Here is a 19,991-nt window from a genome sequence, read left to right as displayed (position 1 = left end):
TGAGCAACAGAGCTCCAGGAGAGGCAACTGTTTTTGCAAACTTCTACCTCAATGGCACCAGAGCAAGCCTGGATCCTAGAGAAATACTTTCGCTTGCTAAATAAGCGGCTACACGCCTATGGGTGGAGCAGCACTGAAAAATCCCATTATTAGGATTTAAAAGAGTGTTTAATTTAAGAATACTTTGGAAGCAAAAATTTAAGCTTTCTCACAGCTCTGAAAAGGCCTGAAATACTATGCTACTAATTAGTAATTGTGATGGACCCAGCTGTGGAGATTAAAATTTCGGGAACTCTTTTAGATCTGTACAATTAGGACGGCTCATTAATGCCCCCCTGCATAAAAGCTGGTGGTTTTCTGTAACAGCCTTTTTAATTGAACAATGTGCCAGAGTTTCTAATTTATGGCAAAGTGAAAGATGCCGAAAATAATTATCTGAAGAAATATAAAGAATTGTAATACATCTTCAAAAAAGAAAGAAAGAAAAAGATGGCAAATTCTCGGCTTGTTGCAACCCGAGGGCCAATTTTCAATTACCCACCAAACCAGGGGTAACCACCTCATCAAGGTTTCTCAGCCTTAGAGATGCTAACGTTGTGGGCTGGGGAGCTCTTTCTTGTAGGGCCCTCTCGAGCTGGTAGGATGGCCTGCAGTGTCCCTGGTCCCTGTTCACTATCCATGGTAGCGAAACACACACCTAAAACCGTCTCTGGATGTTGCCAAGCACCCCTGCTGAGAACCAGCACCCAGCCCCAGGGCAAGTTCCAGCAGAACCTACAAGCTGACCCCTGGCTCCAGAGCCACAGCCCATCGAGACTGCACTCCTTCTGCCTCCTGGACCCTAAGCCCATCCCTTTCCAACTTGGCCCCTACCTCCATGTGGCTAGCCTGGGGGAACAATTTTCACACCAATGGGAGCAGCTACCATCGGAGTGAGCACAGTGCTCAAGAAGCATGGTGTTGCGTGTAGTCCCTGGCGTCTACACAGCAAGGCTAAGTTAATTAACTGACCTAATTTCACACGATTTTAAGTAGCTGAGGCAGGGATCAAGCCCATCAGGGCCTGAGCCTCTTCTTGCCACTAAACTACAGGTTGCTCTTCTGACGGTGGGGGAGGGACACTCCTATTTCCGGGTGGCAGGAACCCCTCGGAGTGACTCCACAGGCCTCCTTCCTCTCTGCCACTTAACTCATTCTTCTTCAGGGGGCTGCAGGGTGAGCCCACGTATCTGATGGATGAACTGGGAGAAGGAACTGGGCATGCTCAGCACACCCCACCTTGGTTTCTGGGATCTCCCTGCCAGCAGAGAGCACGGACTATCGTCCCCCTTTTGCCATACACAGGGCTATGTGGGTAGGACAAGTGTGTGGCTGCCCAGCCTGCATGTGACCAGGGGGACAGATTTAACCTGGGGGTGGTTTTAGGAAGCCTTCTTGGCTGCAAGTCTAAACCACCTCCTCCAAAAGGTTTTGTCAGTTAGGATGCTGATATTTTGATCCATCTACCTCTTATTTCATTCCAAACGGGAGCAGTAAGCAGGGGTGCAGGTGCGGAGCACCTCTGAAAGCCAATAGGGAGCACAATGCCTTGCAGGGACACGTTCTCTGAAACTATGGCAAAACCAGCCACCCCGGGGAATCTGAGGAGGTTTACTCAACTTGCATACAAGCCTTTCAGTTCCACCGAGTGGTGCAAGATGCCTCGATTCTCTTCTCCTTCTTTCAAACATTTACAAAACCAGGCTACAAATGAGCAGGTCAACAAGCATGCTCCCACTTGTGAAGGCCCCTTGCAACTTCTCGATGGCGTCCCTGGTGGCTCCCGGGCGAGGAGACTGAGCAGCGTGGGGGCCCCAGGAAAGGGTCCACGCACAGCTCCCCAGAGCCAGCGCGTCTATTTCCCCACGTGGCACTTTTTCCCTCGTGTTGTCTTCCTCTAAGTTCACACTGCCCTCCCCAAAGTTCTCCCACTCAAAATGTCAGAGAGACCATGAGAACAAAATCCTGAAGACTTACCAATTTTTCCAATGAGGTTATTTTGGAGATAGAGGATTTTTAAATCCCGGCACCACTTGTCAATGTGTTCTAGTCTTTCTATTTCTTGCTGATGCAAGGAGAGCTCCTCCAGGGAAAAAATTATACAGTCATTGTGTTCAGCATTCCGTCTAATAAGATCTTCTGTGACTGAAAGAAAATGTGCTACATATTACATCTCCGTCCCTGGGCTCATCATCAGGTTATTATATTACAAATGCACTGGTTTTCCTTCCCAGTTAGAAGTCAGTCCAGCAGGCCTGAATGATTTTCAAATGGGGAGAGATCAGAGAAGTGCTGCCCCCTGCTGATAACACCCTGGTGAGTCAGAGAGCTTTGGTTTTTTTTGTTTGTTATGTTTTGTTTTGTTTTGTTTTGTTTTTGCACAGGGTCTACCTACATCTTGCTGTCAGATTGGTGGAGAATGACCGAGAGGATGTTGATGTGGTATCATGTCAAACTGGATGAGATCCATTAAGTGGGCCAAGACAGGGCAACTTGGACCGAGAGGTACAGTCTGGCTCCTAGAGGGCAAAAATATGAAAGCATCTCCCACCACCCAGTAAGGAAAGGGCTATTCATTCAAGTGACATTTATTTTTTTTTAATTTTATTTATTTATTCATGAGACACAGAGAGAGAGAGAGAGGCAGAGACACAGGCAGAGGAAGAAGCAGGCCCCATTCAGGGAGCCTGATGTAGGACTCAACCCTGGGACTTCAGGATCACGCCTTGGGCCAAAGGCGGGCGCTAAACCGCTGAGCCGCCCAGGGATCCCCTCAAATGACATTTATTAATCTAACAAAAGTTGAAGAGAAAGGAGAGGAGCACCTTCAATTTCACACTGCAGTCTTATAAAGCAGCTACCCTGTGGTCCGTTTCCAGGAGGAAGACAAGGAACCAGCCCCTCACAGGAGAAGGGTAGAGAGAGTCCCTGGCCCTCTGACATGGGATGCAATGGGGCCTGAAGGGGCTGGAGACAAGGCCCCAGTCCGCAGCTGGTGCCAAGAGCAAGACAGGAATCTTCTTCATAAGACACACTCAACTTAAAGATGTGATGACAACGGACAGACCCTGCATCTGGTCTGCATCTGTTTAAAAACATCATTAGCCCATTTTAATGTCCACATTTTAGGTAGATGGTGGAATATTGCATGTCTGGCCCAAGAGACAATGAAGATTTATTTATTGCTGCTTACAGGGTGCCAGACACCGTCTTAAATGCTCCACATGTTTTGACATACGAGTATTCAGACTCGGCAGGGGAGGAAGTGAGGCATACAGAGCTCAAATAACTTGCCCCAGTCTTCGTGGCAAGTGCCAGAGCCAGGTTTTCAGTGTAGGTGTCTGGCATTGACCACGAGCTGTTGCCACTGTGCTTCACCACCCCAAATGGGAGCAAGTGAGGAGCGTCTAGAGACTTCTAGAGGCCCCTTCAATGGTACAGGCTCCTCGAGCTGGGACAGAGGTCTTCACAGCCCCCTGAGCTGCCCCACTTCCATGTCACATCCTTAGAGGGGGAGTTTGCCTTTAAAATAAATAAATAAATAACTAAATAAATGTGCAAATAGATAGGAATTCAATCATTTGTGTGCAGTTAACTGGACCCCTGCTACTTCTGGTGGTAGGAGATGGGATTGCTTGCCATGACAGTTCTTTGGAAGAAAGACAGGGGAAATGTAAAGACCCAGAGATTAAAATACCGTACATGGGGAATGTCCCTGCTCTTCTAAACTCTGGTTCAACCAGTCGGTAGGGATGGCTACAAGCCAGGTCCTGGGGAGAAGCAGGCCAAAGATGCAGGGAAGGAAGGTAATAGGGCAGCCCTGCCCACCCTGGCTCGCTGGGGTCCCTAGGGCCTGCGGCACTCTGATGTCTCTGGATGCCACAGCTAGTATGCAAGCCAGTGTAAGCAGAAAACAACTTCCCGAAAACCAAATCTGTAAGAGAAGGGCATTAAAACTACTCTCCACACATCCTACTGCCAAAGATGGTTCTAATAGCTTAAATCAACTGATAACGAATATACGGGGGCAGCTAAGTTGAGGGCACGGTGAAGCTGTGTGTAAGGTCAGATGTATTAGCTGTCTCTGGAATTACATGAATTCTCAGTAAGGATGTAACAGGGATTAAGGGGTTGAGATGGCACGACCAATGTTATCTCAGCTGCCCTAATGTAATGTGGGAATTATTCACTACTACAAAGAAGACCCTCAGGGACTGGTGGGGTATCTGTAACGTGAGCTATACCAATCTATGGAGCAGGGGGCTGGGTCTTTGGAGGCTTTGCTGGAGTCAATGGGGCCAGGAGGATGTGCCCATTCAGAGCCCATGCCCTTCTCTCTAGAATAATAATTATTCTCTGTCCAAGCCTGTCTCTAGGCTCTACACTATCTGCTTCTCCAAGTTCATTCCTGAAGACAGGACATACGGTCAGGTATGCAGCCCTGCACTCAGGAGTGTCCAAGGAGCAGCCTTTTTCTGGTGATGTGGATGGATGTGTAGGTTGGAGTATCTACCTTCATACATGGGCTTAAGGGACCCAGACAGAGCCAGGGAGGAGAAGAGAAGGTAGCGGTGGGCCAAGGAGCCCGCTTTCCCCAGCCACCCCCAGCTCTGGCATAGAACCCAGGGAGTGTGAGAAACATATTAAATGTAGCCGTCTGGGTGGTTATAAAGATATTCTTGTTGAGGGAGGAAAATGCATTTTATCTGGCAGTGTGATTATAACATGACACAGGAGTGTCCATTATATTCTTTCTCTGGGTCACCAAATGCCCTGGAAGGCTTAGTGGGACATTTATATTGAAGAAATAAACCCAAGTTGAATCCCACAGCAGCTGTCACCTGTAAGTATGGCTCAGTCGAATGTGTTCAGGGGAATTCTGAAAGCATCTTGTTAAGCATCACAGTGTCCGGCCCGGGATGGCTCTGTCAGCATCTGCGCAGCCCACTGGGCATGGCCTGGGTCTCAGAAACACTAAGGGTATCATGGGCCATTCCAGCTCAACAGTCTTAGAGGCCTGTCCAATTTGTCCAACCCTGAGGACCTGCAGGTTCCTCTACGGATGCCAAATACGCTTCCTATGTTCTCTTGCTACACCTTTCATAAAATTAAGAAACTGTTTTCATGATGCTGTCTTCTGTGGGAATTTGGTCACTTCCATGTCATTGTCAAATCCTCCCTTTCAGAAGCACGAAGATATTAGGAATTACTTTGATCTGCATCTCCTAACCACAAAAATTAAGAGGATAAAAATCACCATTAGTTGAAAGGGATGGCGGTAGAGGAACCTCCCTTTGCGTGAATAACTAATTTGCACACCAGAGCTCATACACACACTTGAGAGAGAGGAGGGAACCAACATTTAATTCAGCACCATAGGGAAGCCTGTCCAACAGCACTGATTATATGCAATTAGGAGAGACAAAAAATGGGAGAATCACAGAGGAAAGCAGTACTGCCAAAGTCAGGATCTCGCAGCAGCCCTTTCCTGAACTCTTCTGTAGAAAGCAAACTGCTGCGTGAACCCCCCCGCCATTTTTATAGCACTCAGGATACTTCTGTTACACGATGCTGCCCCACCGAAATGGCAAACATCAGCAAAGAAACCAGAGTCCCCAAGAAGAAATGTGTAAGAGAATCTACATGGTGGATGGCGGAAATAGTGTCCCAACGCTATTTCAACAGGAAAGCATTTTGCAGTTTTACGCACTATGTAATTTAGACCAAACACTGTAACTCCCAGGAGCACTGTTCACCTTTAGAAAGTCCTACTCCAAATAACACAGCACACTGCATTTACAAGGAACCATTCTAGGGATTTAAAACTGCTTTGGAAGCGTTAGTATGTCACCCTGACACTATTTCAAGAGAGACAGTATTGCCATGCCTACCACACAGTGGTAGAAGAACATGCCTAGGTACTCTATGAAACACAGGGCTTTGGCTTCCTCATTTTGGAAAAATTCAAATAGCAAGATCCAGGACCTGAATGGATTCTGGGAAGTGTCTCACCCACAGAAGGTGCTAGCCAAGACCTGCAGGACTGGAGCAGTAGTGGCTGATGAGAATACTGACAGTTTTAACCACAAATTCATAGTTATTTCACTAACAGGATGCTGCTGAGGAATCCAACCAAAGGTTGAACCCAAACTCAGCCTCGGCCAGCCTAGGCTTCTTTTCAATTCTGTGCGATGACTGGGTTGTCCATAACTTGAGGGAGATCAATAAAATGACTTTGTGGGGTGGGAGTGAGGCGAAGGGCAAAAGGAGGTTTCTGGAATACTGGTGGTTGTCAGGCTGTGTTTGTTTCTACGAAGCTTTTCAGAGTATTGAGCCAAGTTCTAGAAACTCTCAAAGCCAACAATTAAGTGTTCATTCCTTCAGGCTTTATATCGGGTTTTGTGAATAGTCTTCTATTTCTCACTGGATTAGAAAAAAAAATCAATAATATATGTTTGGAACAGGTTTTGCAGAATTGGTAAGCATCTTGAAAGACCTAGCAGATACATCTATGAAACAGAAATGCAACAGAGATGAAGGGGTGACAAATAGAAGGTCACCTCTAGTAACCTGTACATTTTTTGTTTTGTTTTATTTTGTTTTCAAGGGATACTTTTAAAAACAGGATTTAGTCATTTGCCTTTTTTTTTTTTTTTTTTTTTTACTGACTCAGGGTCATCATAACAAGCATCGCTAGCCATACTAGACCCAATCCAATGATACCATCAGAGTCTAGTCACATAGAGAGTGCTATTAAAGAACATGGATGAAATGCTATGGGGCAGTGACAGAAGAAAAGAGAGAGAACAAGGTGTACAAAGAGGGGAGTAACCAGGGTTACCGAGTGAAAGAAGGGAGGTCAAAAGAGGCCCCACGGAAAGGAAGCCTGAGCTGAGTCCTGAAACGTGAGTTGGTACTGGCCAGATAAACAGATGAGGACAGGGTGCTCCAGGCGATGGTGGATGCCACATTGCCCAGTTCCCTCCTTCAAAACCGAAGGATTAGTTCTAGCTGCTGGGAGTTGGCATGAAACATCAGGCAGTGGAGAACTATGGGGGGAAATCATAACTTAAAAACTCAGGACAGATGTATTGGGTGACTGTTGCTGACACAATTGATAAGGAAAGGCTGGGAGTGATTCATCAGACGTTAAAAAAGCCAGAGAACCACACTGGCAACATATAAAGAGTTTTGCTTCCTGAAACCAGAGGGTAGAGAGGGCAGAGAACCAGGATCAGGACTTAACCCTAAGAGGAGCAGGGACTTCAGGTTCCAGACATGATGGAACCATAGGGACAAGACTGAACCTCCAGATATAACAACTAAAATCTAGAAAAAATATATGAAAAAAAACAACAACAATTGGACATTGGAAGTTAGAAAGCAGTTTGAACAGAACAAAAAATGAAAAGGCCTATCAAAATGTGTGGGAGATAGCTAGAACATAAGTTGAAGGAAAATTTATAGCACTAAATATCTACAGAAAAGGGTCTCAAACATTAGCTTCTTCCTTAAGAAACGAGATAAAGAATAAATTAAACCCAAAGTAAGCAGAAGAAAGCAAATGACAAAGATTATGCCAAAATCAATGAAATGGAAACAGAAACAATTGAGAAAAGTCAATAAAAGATACTTTTAAAAAACTGGTAAATTTTTAGCCAGACTGATCGGTAAAAAAAAAAGAAGAAGAAGAAGAAGACATAAATCGCCAATATTAGGAATGGAAGCAGGACGTCATATAGATTACATAGTATTAAAAGGCTAGTAAGAGAGTAATATAAATAACTTTGGGCTAATGAATTCAAGAACTTAGATTAAATGGGAAAATTCCTTAAAAATCACAAACTACCAACGTTCACACAGAAGAGGCAGACAGATAAAGCAAACAGCCGTGTGTCTACTACAGTAATTGAGTTTGCAGCTCAAACGGTCTCACAAAGAAAACCATAGCACACACGTCTTCACTGATACATTCTACTGAGCATTTAGGGAAAAATAATACCCAGCGTACACAAACTCTTCTATAAAACTTAAGAGAATTTAAGAATTTAAGAAAGTTTCGGAATACTTCCTGAGATAAGTCTACAAGGCCAGCATTGCCCTGAGTCCCGAACCACACATACAAGGCCAAGGCTGATGATGGGAGATGCTGTTCTGGACCTGGGCTAACTGATCAGAACTGAGATGTTAGAAGGATTCTTGAAAGAATGAAGGCCAGGTAGCGACCTTGAACTTTAGGAGTTAGGTGGACAGATGTTATAATGAGGGCCAACGTTGGAGTGGTGGCCAGTGGTCCACTCCCATGGAGGGTTACGGAGATGGTGAACAGGCCACGACATTCCCGAGGACAATACAGACAGGCAGCCAACAAAGGGACTATACAATCTGTCCAATCCAAATACAAGGTTGGATGACCAGAAGGCTAAAGCCAATGGCTTCAATAAAAATTCACAATTTCTTGCCCAGCTTCCAGGCCTCAGTCAGTTTTTGGACCCGAAACGAGGGTTGCCAGATTTAGCAAATAAAAATACTGGGAGCCCTGTATTTTTAAATGACAACCCACTGACTAAAAGAGAGGCTGGGTCCCCAAGAGGACATGGCAATCACTCGTCCAATCCATTCCAAAAGGACTGTGGGCCATTTGAGTAACAATACGCTAAGGAAGGGGTAACGCCAAGTCACAGTGATGCCTGCTGGACACAGGGCTTGAGTTGTCATTAACATCCAGAAACACAAAGCGTTGCCAAGTATTCTTATCAGAGTGGGGACACGTCGGAGGCCAGGTAATACGCGGAATCGTGCCCATACCTAGTTCACAATTCATTAATCCGTGAACAAATGCTGAAGAATATGTGGGTTGTTTCCATTTTTTAGCTACTACGCAGGCAGGTGCTATAGACGTTTATACACAGTTTGGACAAAGATTCTCATTTTCCTTTTGTAATATCTAGGGATTCCTTTAATGTTTACCGCTGTTTGTCTAATTTTTTTTTTGCATATAGTTTTAGAGAAGAGGAAGTGCCAGTAACCGGTTTAGGAATGGGGCTTTTACTATTTACAGATCACTCGCCCCTTCCACCAGACTGTCAGCTCCTCCGGGGTACAAACTCCATCATCCAGCGGCCTCTTGATTTAAAGACATTATGACGCTTTTACAAGTAAGTGAGCAATTGGGTTGAACTGTACAAAACTGTCACAGAGGGGAAGGTGGGAAGCGGCGTTGGCAGGCAAATGGTTCAACCGCCTGGGAGTAACCGTGAATCCCAACGCGTTGCACATTCTACTGGTGTATTCGTAATCCAGCGCGTGAACAACACTCATCAGGTCGGTCCAACAACGCTATTACTGCCTTCGTTTTGGAGGTGAGGCTGGGCCCCAAATGGGTGAAGTCACTGGCTCTAAGACAGAGGAGGCGGGCTCTGGAGCCGGCTCCCTCCCCCCCTCACCCCCATTCTCACCCTCACCCCACTCTGACCCCACCTTCACCCCCACTCCACCCCACCCCATCCTCACCCCCCACCCCCCACCCTCACCTCACCCCCACTCTCACCCCCACCCCTACCCTCAGCCCCACCCTCACCCCCACCCCCTCCTCACCCCCACCCCACCCCACCCTCACCTCCACCTCACCCTCTCCCCCACCCCCACCCTCATCCCCTCCTCACCCCCACCCACCCTCACCCCATCCTCTCCTCCACCCCTACCCTCACCCCCACCCTCACCCCCACCCCCTCCTCACCCCCACCCCACCCCACCCTCACCTACACCTCACCCTCTCCCCCACCCCCACCCTCATCCCCTCCTCATCCCCACCCACCCTCACCCCCACCCCACCCCCTCATCACCCCCAACCCACGCCCACCTCACCCTCACCTCCACCTCACCCTCTCCCCCACCCTCATCCCCTCCTCACCCCCACCCACCCTCACCCCACCCTCAACCCCAACCCCACCCACCCTCTCCCCCACCCCCACCCACCCCCAGCCCCACCCCACCCTCTCCCCCACCCCCACCCCCTCCTCACCCCCACCCCTACCTCCACCCCCTCGTCACTCCCACCCCACCCCACCCTCACCTCCACCTCACCCTCTCCCCCACCCTCACCCCCTCCTCACCCCCACCCCATCTCCACCCCACCCTCACCCCATCCCATCCTCACCCTCTCCTCACCCCCACCCCACCCCACCCTCACCTCCACCTCACCCTCTCCCCACCCTCACCCCCTGCTCACCCCCACCCCATCTCCACCCCACCCTCACCCCATCCCACCCTCACCCCACCCCCACCTCACCCTCTCCCCCACCCTCACCCCCTCCTCACCCCACCCCATCTCCACCCCACCCTCACCCCATCCCATCCTCACCCTCACCCCACCCCACCTCATCCTCTCCCCCACCCTCACCCCCTCCTCACCCCCACCCCATCTCCACCCCACCCTCACCCCATCCCATCCTCACCCTCTCCTCACCCCCACCCCACCCCACCCTCACCTCCACCTCACCCTCTCCCCACCCTCACCCCCTCCTCACCCCACCCCATCTCCACCCCACCCTCACCCCATCCCACCCTCACCCCACCCCCACCTCATCCTCTCCCCCACCCTCACCCCCTCCTCACCCCCACCCCATCTCCACCCCACCCTCACCCCATCCCATCCTCATCCTCTCCTCACCCCCACCCCACCCTCACCCCACCCTCACCCCCACCCCCACCCCAGGCACACTGTCTTCCCGAGCGAGCGTGGAGCGAGCGTGGGGGCTGCAGCTCCGCGACACGGGAGCTAGCCCGGGACCACATGCTGAGCAGGAGACGCGCAGTTCCCAACCGCGCACCTTCCACCGTCGCCCACCGTGGCGCCCCCACCTGTCCCGCCCCCCCACCGGCCAGAGGAGGGAGCCTCGCCCGGCGGAGGCGGAGGGGCCGGCACGGCGGGGCCCGCGGGAGGGAGGCGGAGGCGGAGGGCCGAGGGCCGAGGGCCGAGGGGCGAGGGGCGAGGGCCGAGGGGCGAGGGGCGAGGGCCCAGCCGGGCCGGGGCGCGCGCGCGGGCGGTCCCCGGGGCGCCCTGGAAGCCGGGACGATCGAGGGCGGCAGGTGGGAGGGGACGCTTACTCCGGCCCATGGCCCCTCTCCGGCTTGCGGGCCCGGGAAGCTGGAGCCGGACCCCGAGGTCTCCTTTCGCGCGTCCCCAGTCGCGCATGGGCGCGTCCGCACCCGACCCCGGGAGCCATGGCAACGGGGACGCTACGGCGGCCGCACGGGGCCAGGCGCCGCCGCGTTTCCCGCGCTCCGGGGGAGCCCGGGGAGCCTCGGCGAGGAAAGGCTCAGCGCAGCGCGCCTAGTCCGCCTCCCGGTCGCCCCCAGGTCAACTGGCCAGACTGAAACATCATCGCTGCGTGTTATTCTATTTGTTGACAAATTGAACACCAATAAAAAATAAATTTATAAAAATAATAATAAAAAAATAAAACATCATCGCAGGGCGCTCGCTCCCCGCTGCACCTGCCCCCCAGGCGTGCCTCTCGACCTGCCCCCCCACCCCCCACTTTTTCTTTGCTTTGTGGTTAAAGCCCTCCAGAGCCAGGGAGTCCCCTGTGGCCCCCACCCCCCTCGCTAGCCGGGCGGCCCCTTCTGTAAGATGAATAACAATGATAATAACTTGAAAGGGTCTTTCTGGAGGGTTGTAAGGAGATGATCTGGGGGAATGAGACACACTTTGGAAGAACAGCCTCCATAGAAAGGGTAGTTCCGCTGATGGATCTCATGTTCTGGAAGTCCCAGGCCAACACGGATTTCGTGCTAACAAGTCGTCCGGGAACATACCCTCCATCAACTCTCTCCACTCACCACTTTTTTTAGCTGGAAAGAATAGAAAGTGCATCTCCTGTAATTCCCACTACTCTCATTTCCCCAGATCTCTCCCCAAAAGTGTCCAATAGGATTTACCCAATTCTGGACTAGAAAAAAAAAAACATCAGTAACTCATCCTCAGGTGTGCATATGTTAGGGTTTTAATGGATGACACCTCCCAAAAGTTGGTTGGTTTGTTTACTGCCACCTTCACCCGTTTTGCCCACCTGCCTTTCGCAACCAGAACCAATTTGCAATTGGTCTTGAGAACTTTCTAGAATCCCAGACTGTTTCCTTCTTGTCTTGTTCTCTGTATCTATGAGTTTGTTCTGTTTGTTTTTTTAAGATCCTGTATGTAAGAGAGATCCTACAGTATCTGTCTTTCCCTGCTGGACCTACTTCACTTAGTATAACACCCACAAGTCCATGCATGTCGCAAGAAATGGGAAGATTTCCTTCTTTTTAATGACTGCCTAGTATTTCAATATACATAGTAACTTTTTGAATGACTGAATAGTATTTCATCATATATATTATGTATATGTATAATCACATTTTCTTTATCCATTCATTTTTTGATGGACACTTCGATTGCTTCCATGTCTTGTGTATTGTAACTAATGCTGCAAAAACATGGAGGCGCAGGTATCTTTTTGAATTAGTGCTCTCATTTTCTTCATATAAATACCTGGGAATGGAATTGATGGATCATATGGTAAGTTCTATTTTTAATTTTTTTTTTAGGATCTCCATACTGTTTTCCACAATGGCTGCACCAATTTACATTCCCACCAATGGTTTAAGAGGGTTCCTTTTCTCCACATCCTCACTAACCCTTATTATTTCTCATCTTTTTGAGAATAGCCATTATAACAGGTATGAAGTAACATCTCATTGTGGTTTTGGTTTGCATCTTCCTGATGATTAGTTACATTGAACACCTTTTCATATATCTGTTGGCCATTTGTATGCCTTCTCTGGAAAAAAATGCAGATTTTCTGTCCATTTTTAAATCACAAAGTAAGTTCTTTACATATCCTGCAAATTAATCTTTTATCAGGTATATAATTTGCAAATATATTTCTCCCATTCTGTACGGTTGCCTTTTCATTTTGTTTGACGTAGTCTCACTTGGGTATTTTTTGCTTTGGTTGCTTTTGCTTTTGGCGTCAAACTCCCTGCACTCCACCCCAACAAAAATCATTATCAAGACCAGTGTCAAGGAACTTACCCCTGATGTTTTCTTCTAGGAGTTTTATAATTTTGTTTTTAATGTGTTGTTATTACAAAAGTAATTATTGCCTTCTGCCCATTTACCAAAGAGACAGAGAGAAAGTGCCATGTGTACAATACTTTTTAAAAACTCCCACCCTAATCACAGTAAATAGTACAGAGTCCATGTTCTTATCTTGAGATGTGTGTTATGCCAACATCATAGAAGAAGCTTTGGGGGCGCCTGGTGGCTCTGTCAGCTAAGCATCTGACTCTTGGTTTTGGCTTAGGTCAGGATCTCAGAGTCAGAGATCTAGCCATCTTATTGGGCTCCCTGCTCAGCATGAAGTCTACTTCCCTCCTCCCTTTGCCCCTCCTCCTGTTTTTGTTCTCTCTCTCAAATAAATAATTGTTTAAAAAAAATAAAAGAAGATTCATAGAATTATGTGGAGTGTAAAAAAAATGTATTCTTTTGGCAGACACCTGTTAAGCACTTATTAGTGTTTGCCAAGCGGAGACAAGGACACGAACTGTGCAGAGGGGCAGGAAAACTAAACGGAGGGGAGTGAAGTCAGTCAGTTTCGTAATGGAAACAATTGCATGGGTATGATTAGATCAGGGATAATGGAAGCTATAAATGCCAGGCCAGAGGAACTGAACTAGAATGGTGAGATTTCAGACACTATGTCCCCACAGTGGAAGAATTATTTGGAGTTCCAAGAAGACTACCAGAGGCAAACTATAAATTTAGGCGACACCTACTGCTGCTGTCCAAAAACCTGGTTCTTGTCATTTCACTATTTTTTTTGGAAAACGACACAGTGTGGGGTGAAGAATATGAACTCTGGCATTTGAGACTGGTTCAAATCCACAGATTTGTTACTGTGTGGCATCAGACAGGTAGGTCCACCTTCCAGAGCTAACAATTACCCATTTCCACATGGAACTAACAGTAGAGGTGATCTCTGGCTATACCACTGAGAAGTCTATGTGCTGATGTCTGATTGCTCATGTGGGAGATAACATACCCTCAGCAGCAGGCTAAATTAGCAAATATACCTATGCTTGAACTTGTGCTTTTGACAGTGAGAGGTTCATCAAGACTAAAAAAGATCTATTTCTGGCAGGAAGCTGGTACCGGGGGATAATCCAGGTGGAAGGGTAGTTTCTGCAATAACAGAGACATGAAGTCAGGACCAGTAGAAAGGATGTTGGCCTATGGGTCATAAGAGACAAGAGGGAAACAGTCTGGGATTCTAGAAAGTTGTCAAGACCAATTGCAACCTAGGTATCTGATAATTTGGCTCTGAACTTGTATCTTTGCCTTCAGACAGACTTACCCTTGAGCTCTCAACCTCACCCTTAAACTCAAAGGGCCTTGAATTTTTCCTATGAAACTTAATATTTGTGTAACTGGGGTATTCTATCCATTTATACACAAGTGAACAAACAATGGAGCTATCATTCACTGCATAAAAATCTCTAGAATGTTTTTAAGCACCATGTACTCAATAAGGTCCAGTGCTCTATAAGTGTTAATTAATTATCACATTAACCCTTGGAAGTAGACATGTTATTATCCATATATTGTTGATAAGGAAATTGAGGCCCAGTGAGATTATATTGCCAGAATTGTATGCCCAAAACAGCACTCCATATGGCATCACTTTTTTTTTTTTTTAAGGCATCACTTTTGAGGCAGAGCTACCTAAGGGCAGGGAGGGAGTTTATTTTTCATCTCTGAATCCTATCTCTCAGTACAATTCCTGATACTCACTAGGTGCTCAACAAATATTTGTTGAATGATTGAATGAATAAATAAGTGAGTCAATCTCTCCAAGAGCTTGGCATCCTGGATGGATACATATCATGACTTAAGTAGAATGACCATGGAAGTGTCCATGTTTTAAGGGGAGCCATCAGGCTTCCTAAGAAGAGTGTCCCATTCTTTGGGTCATTGGATATATCTTTGAGAACTTTTTATCAAAATCTAGGATAAGAGCTCCTTTGGGAAGCAAAGTCTTGACCAGTTGTCCTACCACTTTGGTGGAACAGACAAGAGCCTCAGATGATAGAGCAGAGAAACCAGGAAACTCTACTTGATAATTTGTCATGGGCCAGGCTGAACTGATTATGCTGTGTCCTTCCTCAACCCAACATCACAATCACTGTGTCTCTTAGAAATAAAGGACCCATGGGACATAAAGGACAGGTGTACAATGTGCTGTGATTGTTACAGTCCACTGACGGAAGGGAAATGGGGAAATAAATCACGATGTGACAGCTCCAAATGAAGTGAAGTTCATTTTACTCCAACTCAATGAGATTGTTTAGAGTCATGGTGTGTGTCTATTTATGCAAATCATTATTCAAAACAGACTTGTTTCTTTGGCTCCTGGAAATATAACTCGATGAGTGGAGCTTCCTGGGGGGAAATAACGACATTATTTTTGTGCCTATAAGTAGGAGAATTAAATCTCAAAAAGTTTTTTTTTTAATTTCCTATAACAGCAAAATAATCCTCCTGCTTCTTTTGTGCTGGATAAATTCAAGAGACATTGACCTAGAAAGTTATTTGTTTCTTATTATTTTCATTACTATATATATTTTAGTATTTTTATGATGTGTAACTAATACTGTGGTGACAATTCAGTCATGCTTTGCATTAATTTTCCTTCAGAAGAGTTTCCCATTGCACCCTGATGACAAATAAGCTCCCAAGTTTACCAGCACCTCTATAATATCAATTGCTTGCCTGCTTATTTACTTCCTTCCTTTCATCCATCAGCAAATATTTATCAAGTGCCTTCCATATGCCAGTCTCTACAAGGAGTAATTGAGACAATATGTGTAAAACCCTTAGAAGAGTACTTGCCATGTAGAAAGCATTCAGTAAGGGTTAACTATTCATATTTTGAAAACAAAATATTCTCCTCCATAGATGGTAATCCTAAAGTAGGTACTATTATTACCCCCATTTTACAGATGAGGAAACTCTATTTTGAATTAACCCAATGGAAAAGGTCTAAGAAAATCAGACTTAACAGTTTTGCTTGCCTCAGGATAGATTAGATATAAGCAGCATTATTTACATTGGTCTGTTATATCCATTTGAGGGATGACTTCTCCCAGCTGGCAGGCTGAAGACAGAAAATGAGAAAGGAGGTAGGATGGGACAAGTAGATAATAGTGTTGTAGTGCTTCCTTGATCCATACATATGGGTATGAATTTGTGTTATTAGATGTGAGTTCCCAAACTTGAGACTCTCCAACAATTAAATGAAAGTACAAAAACACACCTCAAAATCAAGTGTAAGATGTTTTTAAATTGTTTTCTTCATTTTTTCCATATGTTAAAAGATAATCTAAGGTACATTAGAACTTTCAAGAGTTTATTTGAGCAAACATGGATTTGAATTAGGCAGTGCCAAACTGAGTGGTCAAGAGTAAGTACCTCACTCATAGAAGCTAGTGGAAAGTTTTTTATAAAGAAGACAGGAAGCAAAGCAAGGAAATCGTTTGACTGGCTATAGTTTAAACAGTTGCCTTATTTGGAAAAGCCTAATTGGCTGTGATTGGGGGTCCTTAAGTCTCAACTTCTTCACCTTGAGGCATTTATAGGAATTGACCCTGGCTTTGGTTTTAGTTTACTTACATAGATTTCCAAGGCGGTAGAGCTACCCCAGTCTCCTGGCCTCCTCATTTAAGTACTTGAACACCTCAAAACTTCTGTCCATCTCCATTGGCTTAATAAAAGTAAGAGTTGAGGGGCACCCAGGTGGCTCAGTAGGTTAAGTGTTCGACTCTTGATCTCAGCTCAGGTCTTGATCTCAGTGTTGGGTTCAAGCCCTACATTGAGCTCCATGCTGAACACAGAACCTACTCTAAAAAATTAAGAGTTGATATTTTAGGAAGGACTTTTACTAATTTTAATATACTCAGCAGAGAGTAACCAGGATATCCTACTCCCCCACTAAGAGTTCAAGTACTGGAGCTTTAAACAATTTAGTTAACCTCATTGATTCCTTATCTGTAAAATGGGAGAAGTCGAGTGCTTACTTGATTGGGTTTCAGTGAGATTTACAGGACAGAATGTATAAAGAGTTTGCCTATAGTATGAGCTTGATATATATCCATTTTTATTACTATGTGTGAGGAAAGATGGAGATCTCAAAGAAGACCACTGGGTGCAACCAGTGGTTACACTAACAGGGGTCAGTCCTGCCTCTGTTACCATTGAAAGAGCCAGACCCATCAACACACATTTCCACTGGAGAAAGATGCTATAGATCTCAGAAGCCTACTGATCAAGTTTTTCCTTGATTCGTTTATTTATTTATTTCAAGCTCAGGAGTTTTGTCATTTTTTTATCACTTCCTGGAAGACAAGTGGTAGCAGGTGCTAAGGTCTAAAAAAAAACTATAGGAGAAAAAACTAAAAAAAAAAAAATGTGTCCACTAACTTAATTTTCTCTAAGAACTGAGTAAACAATAGCTTTGTTCAATTTTAGTGCTAGAACACCTGGGCCCAGCTCATAGAAAACCACAGAATTATTGTTTGAGAACCACTGAGCTCTGCTAACTATGGGCAAGGATGTGAGAAAACGAAATCCACAAAAATTAAAACTGTATTTCCAAAAACATTAATCCTGCCTTAATATAATCTACAAGGATAAACTTGAAATGAGGCCCCTGGGGAAATTGCAAGTAACTGCCAATTTTGCTAATGATAATAAGTTTATTTTAATTGCTAATATATTCCTAATTACTCTAGATCTAAAATGTTTACTTCACTGTCAGTCATCTTCTTTGATTTATGTTCTTTGTGAAAAGACTTTGTCATATCAATCAACCCTTTTCAAGTTTGGTGGCAGCTGCTGAAAATGATCTCACCTTCCTTGTCACATAGCTTGGCTTGGACACCATTCGTCCAAAGACACAGAGAGGCCTTCCCCACCAAATCTTCTAGAATTCATAGCTTTCCATTTCAGCTGGAAAAAAGTAGTATTTTTAAGACTTCAATTACATGAACAAAGTGGACTGACACTGTCTATTTCAAATTCTGTTTTTAATCTGATCTTTGATCTGTCTCCTCTATCTGAATATGTGTGTGTGCACACATATGTGCACGCATATCCAAGTCATTGAGAAATATGATGTTGTTGGTGTAAAGATTCCTAATCTGGGTGGGCATTACAGGGTGCTATTAACCAATTTACTCATTTTTTTTTCTCTTTCAGCAAACATGTATTGAGCCCATAGGGCTGGTGTAGAGTAGTGATCAAGACTGACAAGGTCTTGACCATGTCAGAATGCATATACTCACCAAAGGAAATAAACACTAAACAAGTAAACAAATAAATACTACATAAGACGATTGCATGTGATATGTGTTTTGAAAGAAAAATAGGGTGGTAGATTGAGTCTGGAGGATGGCTACTCTGGATAATCAGAGTAGGTCACATATGGGGTGAATCCTGAGTGTAAGAAGGAGACAGCTACGTGAAGACTAAGGAAAGGTTATTCCTAGGGAGAGAGAAAAACCAAAGCTCTCAGACTGGGGAGAGGCTGTCCTGCTAAAGGACAGAATAAGGCAGGTAATATGATGGGGAAGATGCACAGAGGGATATTAAGGGGTAGGCATATACCTAGGTAAGACCTTGTAAGGAGACAGGTTATTATTCCAAAGGGGATGGACACAGGTACATACACAGAGGAGACCATGAGAGGACACAAGGAAAAGCCTAGAACACATCTTTCTCTCACATCCCTTGGGAGGGACCAGATCTCTCAACACCTGATCTCAGGCATCTCACCTCCAGCACTACGAGAAAACAAATTTCTGTCATTTAAGCCACCCAATTTGTGGTACTCTGTTACAGCAGACCTAGAAAACTGATAATAGGAGTCAAGGATGACTACTGAACTTTTTCTTTGGAAAATTAGAAAAATGGAATTTCCATGAACTAAGATGGTGAAGATGATAGAGGGGCAGATTTGGAAGAGGTAGGAATAAGGAGGTCTGCTTTGGACATATTAAATTGCTATGTTTTAGACATTCAGTGGAAATTCTGAGAAGGCAGCTTGGGTGTATGAATGTGGAAAAGAGGTCCAGGTTGAGGATTTAGTTCAGTGGGGTTTTTTGTGTTTGTTTTTGTATTTTTTAAATTTTGTTTTTGCCGAGGTGTTGATACCCGTGCACATGATTGAGAACATTCTAGAACTGAGTGTAGACAGATAAGAGGTCTCAGGGCTAAGCCTGAGCATACTCCAAAATCTAAAGTTGGCAAAATGTGGAAAAAATAGCAAGAGAGACATAAAACCAGTGAGGTAAGAAGAAAAGCCAAGTCAGAAAATTGCTTCCAAGAAGGAAGGACTGGCGAACTATGTCAGATGCTGCTATAGGTCAAGACAAATGAGACCTAGGAATTAATCATTGGGGTAAGCATCATTGAAGGTTGTTGCAGCTTTGCCAGGGGCTGCTATGGTGGATGGTGGGATTACAATCCTGATTGGAGTGGATTCAAGAGAGATTTGGAAGAGAAGAATCAGGGACAAAAAATTATAGAAGAAGAATCTACCAAGGAATTTCACTGCTACTGGGAGCAGAGCAATGGAGAAAGAGAGCAGTTAGAAGGGATATGGAATCCAAAGAGGGCTTAATTAAGACAGGTGTTATTATAGCACGTTGGCATGCTACCATTGCAGAAGAGAGGGCGATTCCTGGAGGAATCTCCATAAATAGATAGGAGGGGGTGGGCTGCAATCATGAGTAGTGAGTCGGCCTTAGATAGCAGCAAGGACTTTCCATCCACAGAACAGGAAGGAAGGAGAGTAGGAACAGATGCTTGTAGGTGGATAAATATGGTGCCAATGGCTGGTTATGTCTTCTTA

At 45.6% G+C, this 19,991-nt stretch overlaps 1 protein-coding gene across 2 annotated transcripts in view; it reads right to left on the bottom strand.

Annotated features, from left to right (window-relative positions):
- Positions 1-11,273, bottom strand: part of DNAAF11 (dynein axonemal assembly factor 11) — a 70,538-nt gene extending 59,265 nt beyond the window's left edge. For both annotated transcript variants that reach the window (XM_025993470.2, XM_025993471.2), the window contains exons 1-2: positions 11,149-11,273; positions 2,017-2,184 (exon numbers count right to left, since the gene is read on the bottom strand). In XM_025993470.2, the coding sequence (XP_025849255.2) occupies positions 2,017-2,184; positions 11,149-11,236 (256 nt within the window). In that variant the 5' untranslated portion in view covers positions 11,237-11,273. The remainder of the gene's footprint in view (positions 1-2,016; positions 2,185-11,148) is intronic.
- Positions 11,274-19,991: the final 8,718 nt, after the last annotated feature.

The sequence above is a fragment of the Vulpes vulpes genome, chromosome 13 (genome assembly GCF_048418805.1).
Source record: "Vulpes vulpes isolate BD-2025 chromosome 13, VulVul3, whole genome shotgun sequence".
Lineage (NCBI taxonomy): Eukaryota > Metazoa > Chordata > Mammalia > Carnivora > Canidae > Vulpes > Vulpes vulpes.
The sequence above is the reverse complement of the archived record's forward strand: the minus strand, read 5'-3'. Positions and strand labels throughout refer to the sequence as shown.